Source organism: Papilio machaon, chromosome 8 (genome assembly GCF_912999745.1).
Source record: "Papilio machaon chromosome 8, ilPapMach1.1, whole genome shotgun sequence".
Lineage (NCBI taxonomy): Eukaryota > Metazoa > Arthropoda > Insecta > Lepidoptera > Papilionidae > Papilio > Papilio machaon.
Window position 1 is genome coordinate 39946 of NC_059993.1, and position 14016 is coordinate 53961.

At 41.6% G+C, this 14016-nt stretch overlaps 2 protein-coding genes and 1 long non-coding RNA gene across 3 annotated transcripts; 1 reads left to right on the forward strand and 2 right to left on the reverse strand.

Moving 5' to 3' along the window:
- The first annotated feature begins 627 nt into the window (after positions 1-627).
- LOC106721264 (NKAP family protein CG6066) lies at positions 628-4513 on the forward strand. Its single transcript, XM_045678946.1, has 5 exons — positions 628-1146; positions 2144-2297; positions 2782-3014; positions 3608-3890; positions 4321-4513. The coding sequence occupies exons 1-5, from the start codon at positions 789-791 to the stop codon at positions 4493-4495; spliced, it is 1203 nt and encodes a 400-aa protein (XP_045534902.1). The 5' UTR covers positions 628-788; the 3' UTR covers positions 4496-4513.
- Positions 4514-5598: 1085 nt separating this feature from the next.
- On the reverse strand, positions 5599-10799 carry LOC106721263 (poly [ADP-ribose] polymerase tankyrase; the record flags this gene model as incomplete). Its single annotated transcript, XM_045679036.1, has 8 exons — positions 5599-5936; positions 6044-6267; positions 6432-6624; positions 7140-7255; positions 7439-7492; positions 7646-7869; positions 8336-8526; positions 10668-10799. Coding segments are annotated over 8 exons (1401 nt in total), but the record flags the coding sequence as incomplete, so codon positions are not given.
- Positions 10800-10806: 7 nt separating this feature from the next.
- Positions 10807-12570, reverse strand: LOC106721295. Its single transcript, XR_001357498.2, has 3 exons — positions 12417-12570; positions 11000-11072; positions 10807-10901 (listed from the first exon to the last, which is right to left on the reverse strand). It is a non-coding gene; the product is annotated as an uncharacterized LOC106721295 (long non-coding RNA).
- Between the last annotated feature and the right edge of the window lie 1446 nt (positions 12571-14016).

Here is a 14016-nt window from a genome sequence, read left to right on the forward strand (position 1 = left end):
AAACGCATAAGAAGGGGAAATATACTCAAATAATCCTATCCCAATCTAATGAATGAACAATGAGCTGTGCAAATTATCGGATGTAAGTCGTGGTCTAACCTAACCTTGGGCTGACCTTGAGCATTCGGACGTTCGACAGTAACCTGGCGCGCTGGATGTTTAACCTCTCGGCCTCAGGCCAACGGCCTGTGTTACAGTTCCAGGAAGATGTGACGGTAGTCGGAAAATGTATGAACTCACAATTTCGTCTTGATTTTAACTAATATGTCTAAAAAAAAAAACTTTGTGAGATTATAGCATTGATATAAATAAACGGATGGATAGAAAGGCCTACGGCCCACCGTTGCTCTTCTTCCATACCATAGATTTAGATGCTAAGTCTATGTTCCATACAAACACGGCTTTTTTACACAATTAAACGGCCGGGCAAACATTTTCATACTAAACTATAAGGCGTTCTCATGACAGGTATGACATATTTTTGGTTAGGAATTAGGATTGAAAATAATTAATATCACATTTTAAATTATTATTTTTTTCTATTAAGAAGTTAAATTAAAAATCAGAAAAATAAAACATATATGAATCTAAAAAATGGCAATTCAAACAATTAATGTCACTGTCGTACGTTACGTTTTTTTGACAGTTTGTGGTCGTCAAAACAATTTCACAACTTGTTTATAATAATGATTATTCTATCCCTATTACATATTATAACTTACGATTGAGCATGCGAAATAGTTAAGTTGAGTGTAAACTATTTATATAGATCTAATTACAGAAGGAAAATGGTGAGTGATATAGAACGCAGTAGCCATCGCAGTACAGAGGAACATGGTGGCAGAAGTCGCGAAAGGCATCGCAGCGGCAGTCGCAGCAGACACAGCGGGCTCCGCAGTGGCAGCCGCGGCCGGCCACGTAGTCGGAGCCGTGAAAGGCGGCATAGCCGAGACAGAATAAAGCGAGACCGCAGCAGGGAGCGGCATAGGAACCGCAGCAAAGATCGTCACGCGAGCGATGACGCTGTCTCCCCGCGGCCTAATTCCAGAAACAGGGAGAAGTCAAGAGCGCCACAAAATCGCCGAAACGACTTTGATCGTGGCAAGAGTTCATTGAGAGATTGTAACAGTGGTGGGCTTGGCTCAGGTAATCCTTTCTAAGTTAACTATTGTAGATAAATATTATCATTCAAGATATATCAGTGTCCGCTGATCTAATCAACTAGACCCATTTTAGGAAATGGTCAATTCTCCTTGAAACACATCTTTTCTCAAGGTTTTCTTCCTTGTCCTCCCCTCCTAACTAGAAAATCGGCAATTGGTACCATTGAATGATATAATGATTTGTTGGTAACTACTGATACAGTCACAAGGCCATTGATCTGCAGTATGCCATATTTCTTCTCATTTCATCTACACTAATGATTTCTGATAGTATTAAATGAGAGCATATTTAGATGCTTGTTTAGAACTTATCAATAAGAGAGGAAACACAAGTCATAATAAAACAGCAATACAGTGTTTTTCAAAAGGAATTTACGAAGTTTACGTAAACCGAAAATCATCTTTGAAGTAGTCAATAGAGATGTATAAATATTTAGCTGTCATCAGCGACTCCGTCTGCACAGAATTAAAAAAAACTTAATAAGTAGCCTATGTGTTCTTTCAGGCTATGTTCTACATCTGTACCAAATTTCATCAAGGTCCGGAGATACATTCTAACAAACATTCATGTATTCTAAACATTTGCATTTATAATAGTTAGATAACTACAACCATCAAATTTTAGCAATTTTTTAAAAATAGAGCTAGAATTAAAAAAAGTAGTGTATCCTGCCAGTGTTATGAAAATAATTAATTCTTCCTTTTTTTGTGATGTGTTAATTCCTCCAGTGTGTGTATTTGTTCCCAATTAGTTTGGATAGTCAGGCTCTACTGTAATTACGATTGAATAAGTTTGAGTGTTCCAGTCCGAGTATGATTTGGGTGCAATCGAAAATAGGGTGATTAAGTATTTAATTAATTAAGCTGTCTCATACCATCTATCATTACCACTTAACATCAAGTTTAGTCAATATAAAACAGTACATTTAAAATTTGCTTTAGTACAGATATGATTGGAGTAATATGTTTTGTAATTGTAGGGCTGGGTTTGGCGGGGCCGGGGCCAGGGCCGGGAGCGCGGGGCAGGCACAAGCCACAGGAGGAAGAGTTCCTGGACGCGCGGCGCGAGGAGCGGGAGCGCATCGGACAAACCGGGGTGTCATCTGTGTGGGGCAAGTCACCGCTCAGGCCAGAGTAAGTACCTATGTTGTATAAGACGGCGACTTACCATCTTGGTGAATATTTCATCTATTGTATTGTCCCTGTCAGTTGAATTCTAGTGCAATAATCTCCACCAGTAGCAAATAATTAAATGACTACTTCTAGTGGGGAACTTACATCAACAATGGTATTGAACTATTGCTATCAAGAAATATACATATAAGGTATTGTTAGGTAATTATTGCTTTCATTACATAGTTAAACTATTTGCTATACAAACGGTAGTTATTAAGATATTGAGGGCTTCTACGAATAAGGGCCAATGTGCAAATTGCCAACTATTCAGGAGAGGCTCTTAAAGTTTCAACCATAAAGGAAAATTGCCTTTTTACTTCAGCAAAAAATAATATTTAACTCTGTAAATGTGTATTTTTTTAACTAAATTAAGAGATAGCTTTTAACACAAAAAAGTAAAAATCATCAATTTGTTACTTTGGCCTTTTATAATAATTATTAGCTCTGATGAGGAGACTTCACAGCCGAGTCATGGTGACAAAAGTAAAGAAAAGAAAAAATCTAAAAAGTCTAAAGACAAAGAGGATACAAAAACTAAACTGAAGAAATTGAAAAAGAAACTTAAGAAGGTGAAAAAGGCGCGTAAGAAAGCAAAAAAGAAAAAGTCGAAGAGTTCGAGCAGCGACTCCAGCTCAGAGTCCGGCTCCAGCGAAGACGTCTGGGTGGAGAAGGGACGTGAGTTCTCTCTATTACTTGGCTACTTTCTCATTTAACATTGTTGTATATGTTTATATTGAAGATATTCAGTACCTGTGGAAAATTGCAAATATGCAATGTATCAGGATTCCTTTAGCCGCTCGACGGTGACTTAGATAACGATGAAAATACAGTTGAACCTGGTTCCGACGTACGATTTACATCACACTACATCAAATTCGAGTTAAAAAGAACGTATAAAAATATTATATATATTTTAATAAATACAACTGTATACATTCCGCTATTCTGATATCATTATCATCAGCTCCTATAAGTCCCCACTGAGGGGCTCGGAGCCTACCTTAAGTGGGCTAAGTGCTAAGCCACAGTCAACTACGGAGGTCCAGTGGGGGTTGACTTCACACATTTTTTAATTTCTCTGCAGATATTTGCAGGTTGCATCACGATATTTTCCTTAATAACATCACATAAACGTACATATGTAAATCGTAAAACACATTGGTACATGGCGGGATTCGAATTTATTAACAGGACCTGCAGATTGCAAGTCAAGTCTGAATCCGCGACATTTTAATATTGAAATATCCCGTGTTTTCCAATTTTCACAGAGGCACAACAAATCGAGAGTGTGTCGAAATCGTCAAAAGCGAACAGGAAAGATTCGACGGAGGAGACGGTGGGCCCGGCGGCGCGCGAGGCGGGGGGCGCTGTGGGCGCGGGGGGCGCGCTGGGCCCGCGGGACTTTGGGCGCGCGCTGCTGCCGGGCGAAGGCGCCGCCATGGCCGCCTTCGTGGCGGAGGGCAAGCGCATCCCGCGCCGCGGAGAGATCGGCCTCACCTCCGACGAGATCGCCTCCTATGAGGCAGTCGGCTACGTGATGAGCGGCAGCAGGTACGTGTTGCGTGCTACGTGCTACGTGCCGCGTGTTGCGTGCTACGTGCCTTGATTGATTTTGAAGGGACGTTGACACTTCATTTATAATGTTTTATTTTCATATATTTTGTATGAAAAACAAAAGATTCTTTCCCTCAACTGTTTCACTTCATTTTTATTATATAATAGTATGTATGTTAAACAAGTTTATCATTTTTGTATGTAAAAAAAATTTGCCTCACGAAAATACAATTTTTAGATTTAATTTCTTAGACACGGGCGCAGTTTGAAAGCATATCAGTGTAATATCTGTTTAGTTATTCAAAAAGTGAAATAACTCTTCAAGATTATGATCCGTCCTTCAACAATCAACGTCAATATATAGATGTGGATTTATAACATAAATAAGTATAGTTGTAATATAACGGAGGATGTTGTCTGTGTCCAGACACCGGCGCATGGAGGCTGTGCGCATCCGCAAGGAGAACCAGATCTACTCCGCGGACGAGAAGCGCGCCCTCGCCGCCTTCAGCAAGGAGGAGCGCGCCAAGCGGGAGAACGCCATCCTCGCACAGTTCCGCGACGTGCTGCAGGCGCGCGCCCAGCGCCGCGACCACACCTAGCGCCCACGCCCACTCCCGCGCCCAGCGCCGCGACCACACCTAGCGCCCGCGCCCTGCGCCGCGACCACACCTAGCGCCCACACCCACACCGCGCCCAGCGCCGCGACCACACCTAGCGCCCGCGCCCACGCCCACTCCCGCGCCCAGCGCCGCGACCACACCTAGCGCCCACGCCGCGCCCACTCCCGCGCCCACACCTAGCGCCCGCGCCCAGCGCCGCGACCACACCTAGCGCCCACACCCACACCGCGCCCACACCTAGCGCCCACACCCACACCGCGCCCACACCTAGCGCCCACACCCACACCGCGCCCAGCGCCGCGACCACACCTAGCGCCCGCGCCCACTCCCGCGACCACACCTAGCGCCCACGCCCACGCTCGCGCCCGCGCCCACAATACACGCCGCCACACGATACCTTGCTCTTTTATTTACCTCGATAATCAAACTTTGCGGCGATCTGCCGCTCCAGAGAAGGATCATTTTTTCTTTTAAGATGAAAAATGATAAGGTGTTCTTAAGATTGTTATAAGTGCTGCGAACTCTACGCGATCTGGAGGCGACCGAAAATAAAACCATACGGCGTCGATTATGCAAATACATTTTACGAAATCCCAATCTTTTACTATGTACAAAATGAACAAAAACATATTTTGTAAGTCGACAATTGTTCCCCGAGATAACTGTGTCCGGGTTGTCTCAGCCCGGCTGCGGCTCGTACGCCGCCAGACGAGCGCGCGCCACGCGCAGCTCCCCCGCCAGCACCAGCAGCGCGCGCTGCGCCGCCGCCAGACGCGCGCTGCACGAGCACGTGCCGCCGCACGCCGCGCCCCCCGCACCCGCCGCGCCCGCCGCACCCACCGCGCCCGCCGCGCCCGCCGCGCCCCCCTCGCCCGCCGCACCCTCCGCCGACACTGCCGCCACGCCGCCCTCGAATCATACTTGTTATATTAATGTACATAATATATAGAATAAGTAACAAATAAAGTATACTACTTAGAGATTAAACAATTTTTTTATTTATTTTTAAAATCAATCCTCGAAATTCATTCATTAAAACTAATGTATAAAACATTGAACACACTATTTCTTTAAGTTTAAAATTTGATATTTAAATGTAATAAAAACCCTTATATGTAGTAAAGTGCGACATTAATTCGATACTTCATAGGCGTCAGTGGTCAAAGTAATCATACACATAAATATATATAAGCAGTGCCCGGCGGCGACTCACCTCCGCGTCGCTAGCGCCGTCGAGCGCGCTCCTGTTGGCGGTCGCGATCAGCCTCTCGAAGTTGCTCTTCTTCATGAGAATCTTGACCGGCGGGCGCTGCGCCGGCCGCCGCCCCCCACGCGCCGCCGCGCCCCCCGAGCCCACCGCGCCCCCCACGCCCGCCGGCACCAGCCGCGCGTCCGCCGGCAGCTGCACGATCTTCACTTGCTGAAAGTATCACGCGCCGCGTGAGCCGACAACATTTGTAGACCGACGAATATATAAACAAACATACAAAATAGTCGAAACGTAGGTTTAAATATAATTTGACCGACTTGTAGGTCCTTCGGGTTTATGATCCGCTTGCGCGGCGCGCCCGGCGCACCCGGCAGGCTGTTGAGCGTGAACACCTTGAGGCCGGTGCCGGCGGCCGCCTTGACGGCCTTCGCGGACAGCATCACGCCGCCTCCCGCGCCCCCCGTACCCACCGCGCCCCCCGCACCCCCCGTGCCCGTAACATTTCCGACGCCGCTCTCTTTAAGCATTAGTTTCCCAGCATCTGTAAGCAGATTGACTCGTCATATTTTTATACAAATGAGCTCAGCCACGTTTGACCTGCTCTAAGCAAACTCAAATAGCAATGGAACGTGAATCGTGTGTAATGTGTAGGACAATTGGTAGCAGACAGGGGAGGGGAGTGCAGCAACAGACAAGGGAAGATACCGGACAACACGACGGTGCGGCCGCTCTGCAGCGCGTTTAGCACGGTGCTGCCCTCGTCGGCCGGCAGCAGCGCGATGCCGTGCCGTCGAAGCAGCGCCTCAGCCGCGCCCGCGGTGCCCCCCGCGCTCGTCGTGCCCCCCGCGCTCGTAGTGCCCCCCACACCCGGCGTGCCCCCGGCGCCCCCTGCTCGCACCTAACGCATTTGCAAATTAATTCTATTGTGGGAGTTTTTTTTGTGAAAATCTGTTACGATTCGAACTTTGAAATCCATTTCCAATGTATTATTGATGTGAAACATCTATAGGATCACTTGTAAACCGAACCGTTGGCGTGGCGACGCTTGCCGTGGCGACGGGTCGCTAAGCTATACTAAGGTATATATATTTTATGTGCAGTAGAGTGTACGCTACATACATACATTATTATTATTATCATTATTATCACTATTATCACTATCATTATCATCATTATTATTATTATTTATTTAATTATAATATTTAATATTTCATGCATATTACTTGTACACACACGATGTTTCACATCTGCCAGGCGTCACATGACGGCTCACAAGTTTTTTTTATGAAAATAAACTGACCCTTTTTGTATAAAATGGCGCAATGTTGTCATTTACGTTTCCACATTTACTAAATAAAATAAATCCATAAAAAAAACCTTTTTCTTATCTTATTTTTCTTTATTAATTTGCGGCATTTTTAAACGAATTATACAATAAAATAACAAGGCACATACCTCGGATTTAGTTTCTGCTCTAACATTATTTTCTTGTATGTTCTTAAGTTTGTTCGCGTCGGCCCCGAGCAGACCTGCAGACAACACCACACGCGCAGTGAGACATTTTAAAAAGTTGGAAAGAATATTTTAAATTAAATTTTACATTTTTTATGGGGGAACGTTAAACATCAGCATTTTCCGAAAAGTAAAATACCTCTGAACGTCTTCTGACACTGTACGTTTTGTTTTACAAATATGAATGACGTCATACTCACGTGTTACAGTTTCCAAATTTTTCTGACTTGCGCTTTCCTCTGCCAAAGTATCGTCTGAAAAGAAACATAGTGTGAGCTTTGTGCAGGCCCGTGTCCAATAGGGCGTGGGGGCGTGGGGGCATGTCGGCGTGGGGGCATGGGGGCTTGGGGGCGTGCGGACCGTGTGCGATGGGGTGTGGGGGCGGGGGGGCTTGGGGGCGTGCAGACCGTGTGCGATGGGGCGCAGCGAGGCGGCGAGCTCCTGCTGCGCCAGCGCGTCGTCCAGCAGGCGGACGAGGCGCGAGGCGCGCGCACGCAGCGCCAGACAGCGCGGCGTCTTGCGGAACTTGCAGCGAGCGCGCGGGTCCGCGCCGGCCGCCAGCAGCGCGCGCGCGGCCGCCTCGTGCCCGCGCGCCGCCGCCCAGTGCAGTGGCGTCATCTGCAGCATGTCCCTGCAATGCAATGCAACGCTCGCACTCTGCAACTGCCTGCAACTGCGGCGCCAATCGAGCCGGCGGCGGCGTACCGGTGCTTTTATTTCTTAAAAAATCTAAAGGTTTTTTCAAAATGATTATGTAATTTCTTTTAGACAATTGAATTAATAAATATGGAGAAAGTGTGGCACACGCGCAACCGTACTTTGGTATCATATTTATTGTATAAATGCGAAAGTTTAGAAAGATGGATGTTTGTTACTTTGTATCTCCAGAACGGCTAAACTGATCTCGCTGGTATTCGGAATAGAAGTAGATCGTAGTCTGGAAGAACACATGATATACTAAGTTTTTTAAAGCCCCGCGGACGGAGTCGCGGGCGATAGCTGGTGGTAAATAAATAAATGTCTTGATTTTTCACTCTTGTGGCGAATTTAACACATGGAAGTATAATAATATTCGGCGAGAAAGAAAAAGACTGCACCTGCAGTCGACGTTGGCGCCGTGTCGCAGCAGCAGACGCACGACGCGCGCGTGTCCGGCGTGCGCGGCGAGGTGCAGCGGCGTGCGCTCCACCTTGGTGCGCGCGTCACGCGACACGCCGGCACGCAGCAGCACGGCGCACGTCTCCTCGTGCGCGTTGGCCGCCGCCAGGTGCAGCGGCGACGTGCCCAGCTGACGTCACGTTACATTACACCAGATATACTCTAACACCACTAGTGTAGTGTAGTGCGGGCGGACCACGTCCTCCTGATGAGGCGGTTTGGGGTGTTTCGTATTCATTGAGGACATTCAAGATGTAAGATGATCAGAGATTGTAATCACTACAATTCGTCAACTATCAATAACTAATATTTTAAGACTTAGATGTGATCTTGTTTGGCGATTCGTGATGTCGATAATAATACAAGAAATTTATATAAAAAAAATGTATTTGAAAGTAGTTTTCGCATCCGCATAGATTAAAAAATAAATATAAAATACATAATCATCACAGGTGGGCACAGTTAATCGAAAAGTTAACTTCGTTAATCGTTAATTCGTTAATTAAAAATTTAACTTCGTTAATCGTTAAAGCGTTAAATTCTGGAAAATTTAACGCAAGTTAAAGTTAATCGTTAACAGTTAACCATACCAAAATTATACATACTAATTTCATACTTATAGTGGCGACACTTGTTTAAAATATTAATTTGATTATTTTAATTATGAAAATTAATTTTCATTAATATAAAATTAATTTTTATGAATATAAAAATTTATCTTAATTCTATAAAACATTAGTATTAGAGACAAGTATGAATGCATTATAGTATATTTCATTACGAGTGCGGAAAGCCTGTCATTGCAAAGAGTTCCGACAAATGTCTACCCGAGCCGAGGCGCAGCCGAAGGTGAGGGTTGACAGTTGGAACAAGTTGTAATGGCAGTTCCGCCCATGTACTAAACAACTATTCTAAATACGGTTGCGAAAAAATGAAGCAATTTAATATTATAATAAAAACACAAACAACTCAACTAACTAAAATGTTTGGAAAATGTCGCCAACCGTAAAAGAATACAAACAGAGTTTTTTTTTTTGTTTTCTTCACCCACTCTGGGTAGGCAACGGGAACTATGCCAAACAGCGAAGTCTTCGGTAGATTATTTTTATTTATATGAAATGAAAATGAAATTTAATGAGATAAGATAAAATGAAACCAACCTAATTCATTGAATCAAATCATTAACTCTGATATTGTAACAAATTAGGAGCTTCTTTTTAGAAATATTTGCATGAATCATAAAAACTTAAATATTTTTTTTTTTGTTTTTGTTTTTTTTTTTATAGACATTATTTTGACAGTTGTGAAAGAGAACGCACGAGTTTGGAAAAGCTAAAGAAAAAGCACGATTAAAAAAGTGTTTTAATACAGTTGCTCAAAAAGTGGCGTATTGCAGGGACGAAGAGCGTTCAGAATGTGGGCTATTACAAACTCGTGCTTTTATATACTCGTAATGAAATATACTATTTCGAACCTTCTTTTGATTTTGTCCACGTCTTTCACAGACGTTCTGATGCATCACACTTGCACGTGAACCTCACATATCAATTATCAGTTCACCATTCGAGTCGCCGACAGTCTCCTAACATAGCTGAATTTACGAGCGTGGCTTGGCGCGTAATTTAAACAAAATGACAGCACGTCTCCAAGTTTCTAATTTAACGATTAACGGACTTTTATTAACGGAAGTTGAGTTTAACGGAAGTTAACAAAAGCGTTAACACTTTTTGAAGTTAACTTAAAAGTTAATCCGTTAAGCAAAATGTTAACTTCGTTAATTAACGATTAACGGATTAACGAGTTAATGCCCAGCTCTGATAATCATAATAATTTCACTTTTTACTGTATTCAGTAGAAGACGCTGCTACTGATTTTTATAATTTCAGGTTTTGTAGAATTTTTTTCTATGTCGGTGGCATTGATTTTTTTATAATCTTTTGGCCTTCAATTGGTTGAATATATGGGTCGTTCAGAAAGTCATTTCGTTTTTATTTCTATTTCATATGTTTAATAATGCCTTTATCAGCTCCAACCGATCTTCCAAGACGTGGTACATCTCCGTCGAAAATACACCAATCCTAAGTCGAGCAAAAACGAAATGACTCCGAACGACCTAATACATCTACGGCCAAATAGGAATATTCAAAAAAGTATAAATATGTACGACAATTTACTGTTGTAATACGAAGGAACGACATTGATCGGCGGACTCGATATGTAAATGCTGATGATATGGTAACATAAAATAAAAAGTAAACTGTAGGAACGCACCCAGTCTGTTGTAAAGGGCGCGCCCTTGACCATGAGGTCGAGCACGGCCGGCGTGTCGCCCACGCGCGCCGCCAGCAGCAGCCGCCGGCCCAGCTCCGCGCCCCCCGCGCCCCCCACGCCCGCCGCACCCCCTGCGCCCCCCGCGCCCCCCGCCATCTCCGCCTGCACAGTACAATTCGTATGCTGACTTTGGCAGATTAATCAATCTTAGCTGTGATACTTCCTCATTGACTCCTGTAAGTCAAAAAAGTCCACCTAAGTATTCTGATAATATAGTAACAATATTAAACACAAGCAATCTAGAGGGGACCAAAAGAGCTCTATTTTCTTACCGATATAACTTGTGGTGCAGTGATTTGCACGACCAGATCATCCGTGCACAAATTTGATGTCATCTTGGCACACCTGCAAATTTTTTTTCATTAAATTTAAATATAAGTTTCTTGCCTTGTCTGGTATAAGCATAATACAATTGTTATATTCTAAATAAGTATTATAATATTGCTCAAATGATCACACTAATCAGTCACATTGGTGGCATGTGCAATCTTGTTCTAAAAAAAAACCATAAATAAATTGAATGGTTCAGAATTAATTTGTATTCAAAGGTAGGTAATACAAATATAAGAAATGCTTTACCGCGTTTTATCTGGTAAAGGTATTAAGCAAATAAAAACCCAGAAGTTACGCTGACTTCACCCAATAGCCAACTGTAGCCTGTTCTTTAGCGGTTTACATTTCAGTTGAATACAGACTATGGAGACACAAACATACATTCAAATCTGTGACATAAACCCTACTCTCTTGTCAGTTAGGTCAAGTCAAAAGGTAGCAATATGCATTGCACAGACAAAAATTGAAGTTGGGCTTGACTTAGAAATGATAAACTCTGATAATGATTGCACCCATATTTGTTCTAGAAACAAGTAAACAAAATAATTCTTAGCAGCATCATCTTACTTATATGCAAATGTTTGGATGGATGGATGTTTGTTACAAGGTATCTCCAGAACGGCTCAACGGATATCAATTACATTTAGAACAGATGTACAACATAGTTTGGAAGAACACATGGGCTATTAATTATGTTTTTTTAATTATTCCCACGAGGACAGAGTCCCGGGCGACGGCTAGTTATTTCATAAACTATTTATGGTCATTTATTTTTGTATATTGTATACTTATTTCCACGTTCAAAGGCAATAATTTTTGTAAATAATCTTAAGCTGTACCAATATAATTAAAAAAATTAAATAATAATAATGATAAAGAAGTTCAGTAGTAATAATAATAAATTTTATTTGAGACCTCTATAGGGTTAGTGTGCACTAAGGAACTAGGGTTAGGTTTAGTACCAGAATTATAAATTATATGATAACTTAATGAATGTAGAATTTTTTTAATTGATGATGTATAACAATTGCTTAAGCTCTTGCAAACTTATTGAATATTTTATAATAAATCTATGTCTTAAAACAAAATGCCATTGTTCGCAATAAAACATTCAACTCTATAGTTATTTTCTAAATGTCATCATCGGCCCATGCAATTTGAATGTTTTAGTAAAGTTTTATTTCGCGCTTTCAAAATATTCATTACACTCGAAAGTTATAGACAGGATAAGGATGTAGAGAAACAGCACCATCTTTTTGATCACGAACCATACTTCCTTTTCCTGTCTTGACGGAAGTTGATAATAGACAGAATTAGACAACTTTGTATAGAAAAAATATCGCACGAGTAACTTACCCTTCTAAAATCTAAACGAAACGTTGGATACAGCAGCGTTTCATGTTTTAATATAAATTAATCAGCTAAAAGTGTAAACGTCAACACAATAGCAAAATTCAGTCTGATACTTTTTATTATACCGCGAAACCAACTGTCAATTGAACACAACAATGTAACACTTGATTAGCATAAGCAATTTTAAAAATATTTTTATAATTAAATTTGAGGTAAAACATTATAAATACAAAAAGATATATTGTTTTAAGTGTTAATATAAATTTATTTTACAGATTTTAGGTTATTTAACTCATTCTTTTAAATCATTTTTGTTTTAGTATTGGTAGCACGTAGCATTGAAAATATAGGATGTTGGCAATAAAACTATGAAAGGTGTCTCTGTGGTCTGTGGATATTAATTATTGCAAGTCTATGACACGGTAATAATAATACCGTGAGTGAGAGAGATACAGTTATACCCAATTCCTGTGACGTGACAAAGACAGGGATAACTATCTTCCGTCCCTTTCTGCGTACCAGGGTTTGGGCTTTGTTTGGAACAAAGGTTGTCCCCTACAAACAACCTTGGTTGTCCCTAACAAAGTTTGACATTCGTGCTATTTTTCGAAAATTGTGAGTACTTAGTGGCTGTAATTGTGCAAAAATATTTTGATATTACAGTTTTAGTAAGGTAAAGTTTATAAAACATGGTATACTGCTGTATCGTCGGTTGTAAAAGCCGTAGTGAGCGAAAAGAGAAAAACATAACCTTTCACTCGTAAGTACTGAAACTACGCACTTATTCACATGTATTCATACAAAATAAGGAAGAAAATACAAACTAGTTGTTCTTTACAGTCTTTGTAATAACTAATATGTTAAAATACGGGTAAAATCAGCTAAAATAAAATAGTATTTTTCGAACATTATGCGCCCAAACGCAGATGTCATTTGTGTCAAATAATATACTGTGGATCTGGGAAACAAGCGGCCATATTAAACTTCTTTTCAAATTGGTTGGTTATTACCCGTAAAAATAATACCACCATCTTGTTGTAAAAATTACCCTGAATTTAGGGGAAATAAATTATAGTATGTATAATGTATATAAATGAAACAATTCACATTTTTTATACTATTTTCAACAGATTTCAAAAGGAGTTTTTAATTCTGGTATATGCTGTGTTTTTAAATATTTGATACTTTCTTATCCCGTTGATTTTAAAGAGTATGCTTTTTAATTTGTCCCATGTAAATTTTGTTTCTTAGAAATTACAATCAAAATAGTTTAATATTAAGTAGTTTTACATGTAGTGTTCACTGTAATGATATACAGAGTAATTTAAAATTATATGACTATAATATTGGTATGTTTTTTGTAGCTTTTTATGAAGACTTAGGGCTTCGTGCATATCGAAGAAAAATAGGACATCGTTTGAATGCTCGTCTAATGGACCTAAGACTGAAGAGATGCCGCGCTTTGTTGAAGCAGTACGCGGGAAAAAAATATCGGGAAATTCTTTTTTTGGAGTCACTCAAGACATCCTTGATTAAGGCAGCCGCCGATATTGACATGGACCTCGTTCGTGCTGTGATAGACGACTGGCCGAGCAGATTGAAG

Excerpts from the sequence above, each read along its gene's own strand:
- LOC106721264 (XM_045678946.1), top strand. The coding sequence starts at position 789 with ATGGTGAGTGATATAGAACGCAGTAGCCATCGCAGTACAGAGGAACAT. Across the intron at positions 2,298-2,781 it reads AAGTCACCGCTCAGGCCAGA|CTCTGATGAGGAGACTTCAC; the intron begins GTAAGTACCTAT and ends AATAATTATTAG. Across the intron at positions 3,891-4,320 it reads TACGTGATGAGCGGCAGCAG|ACACCGGCGCATGGAGGCTG; the intron begins GTACGTGTTGCG and ends GTCTGTGTCCAG.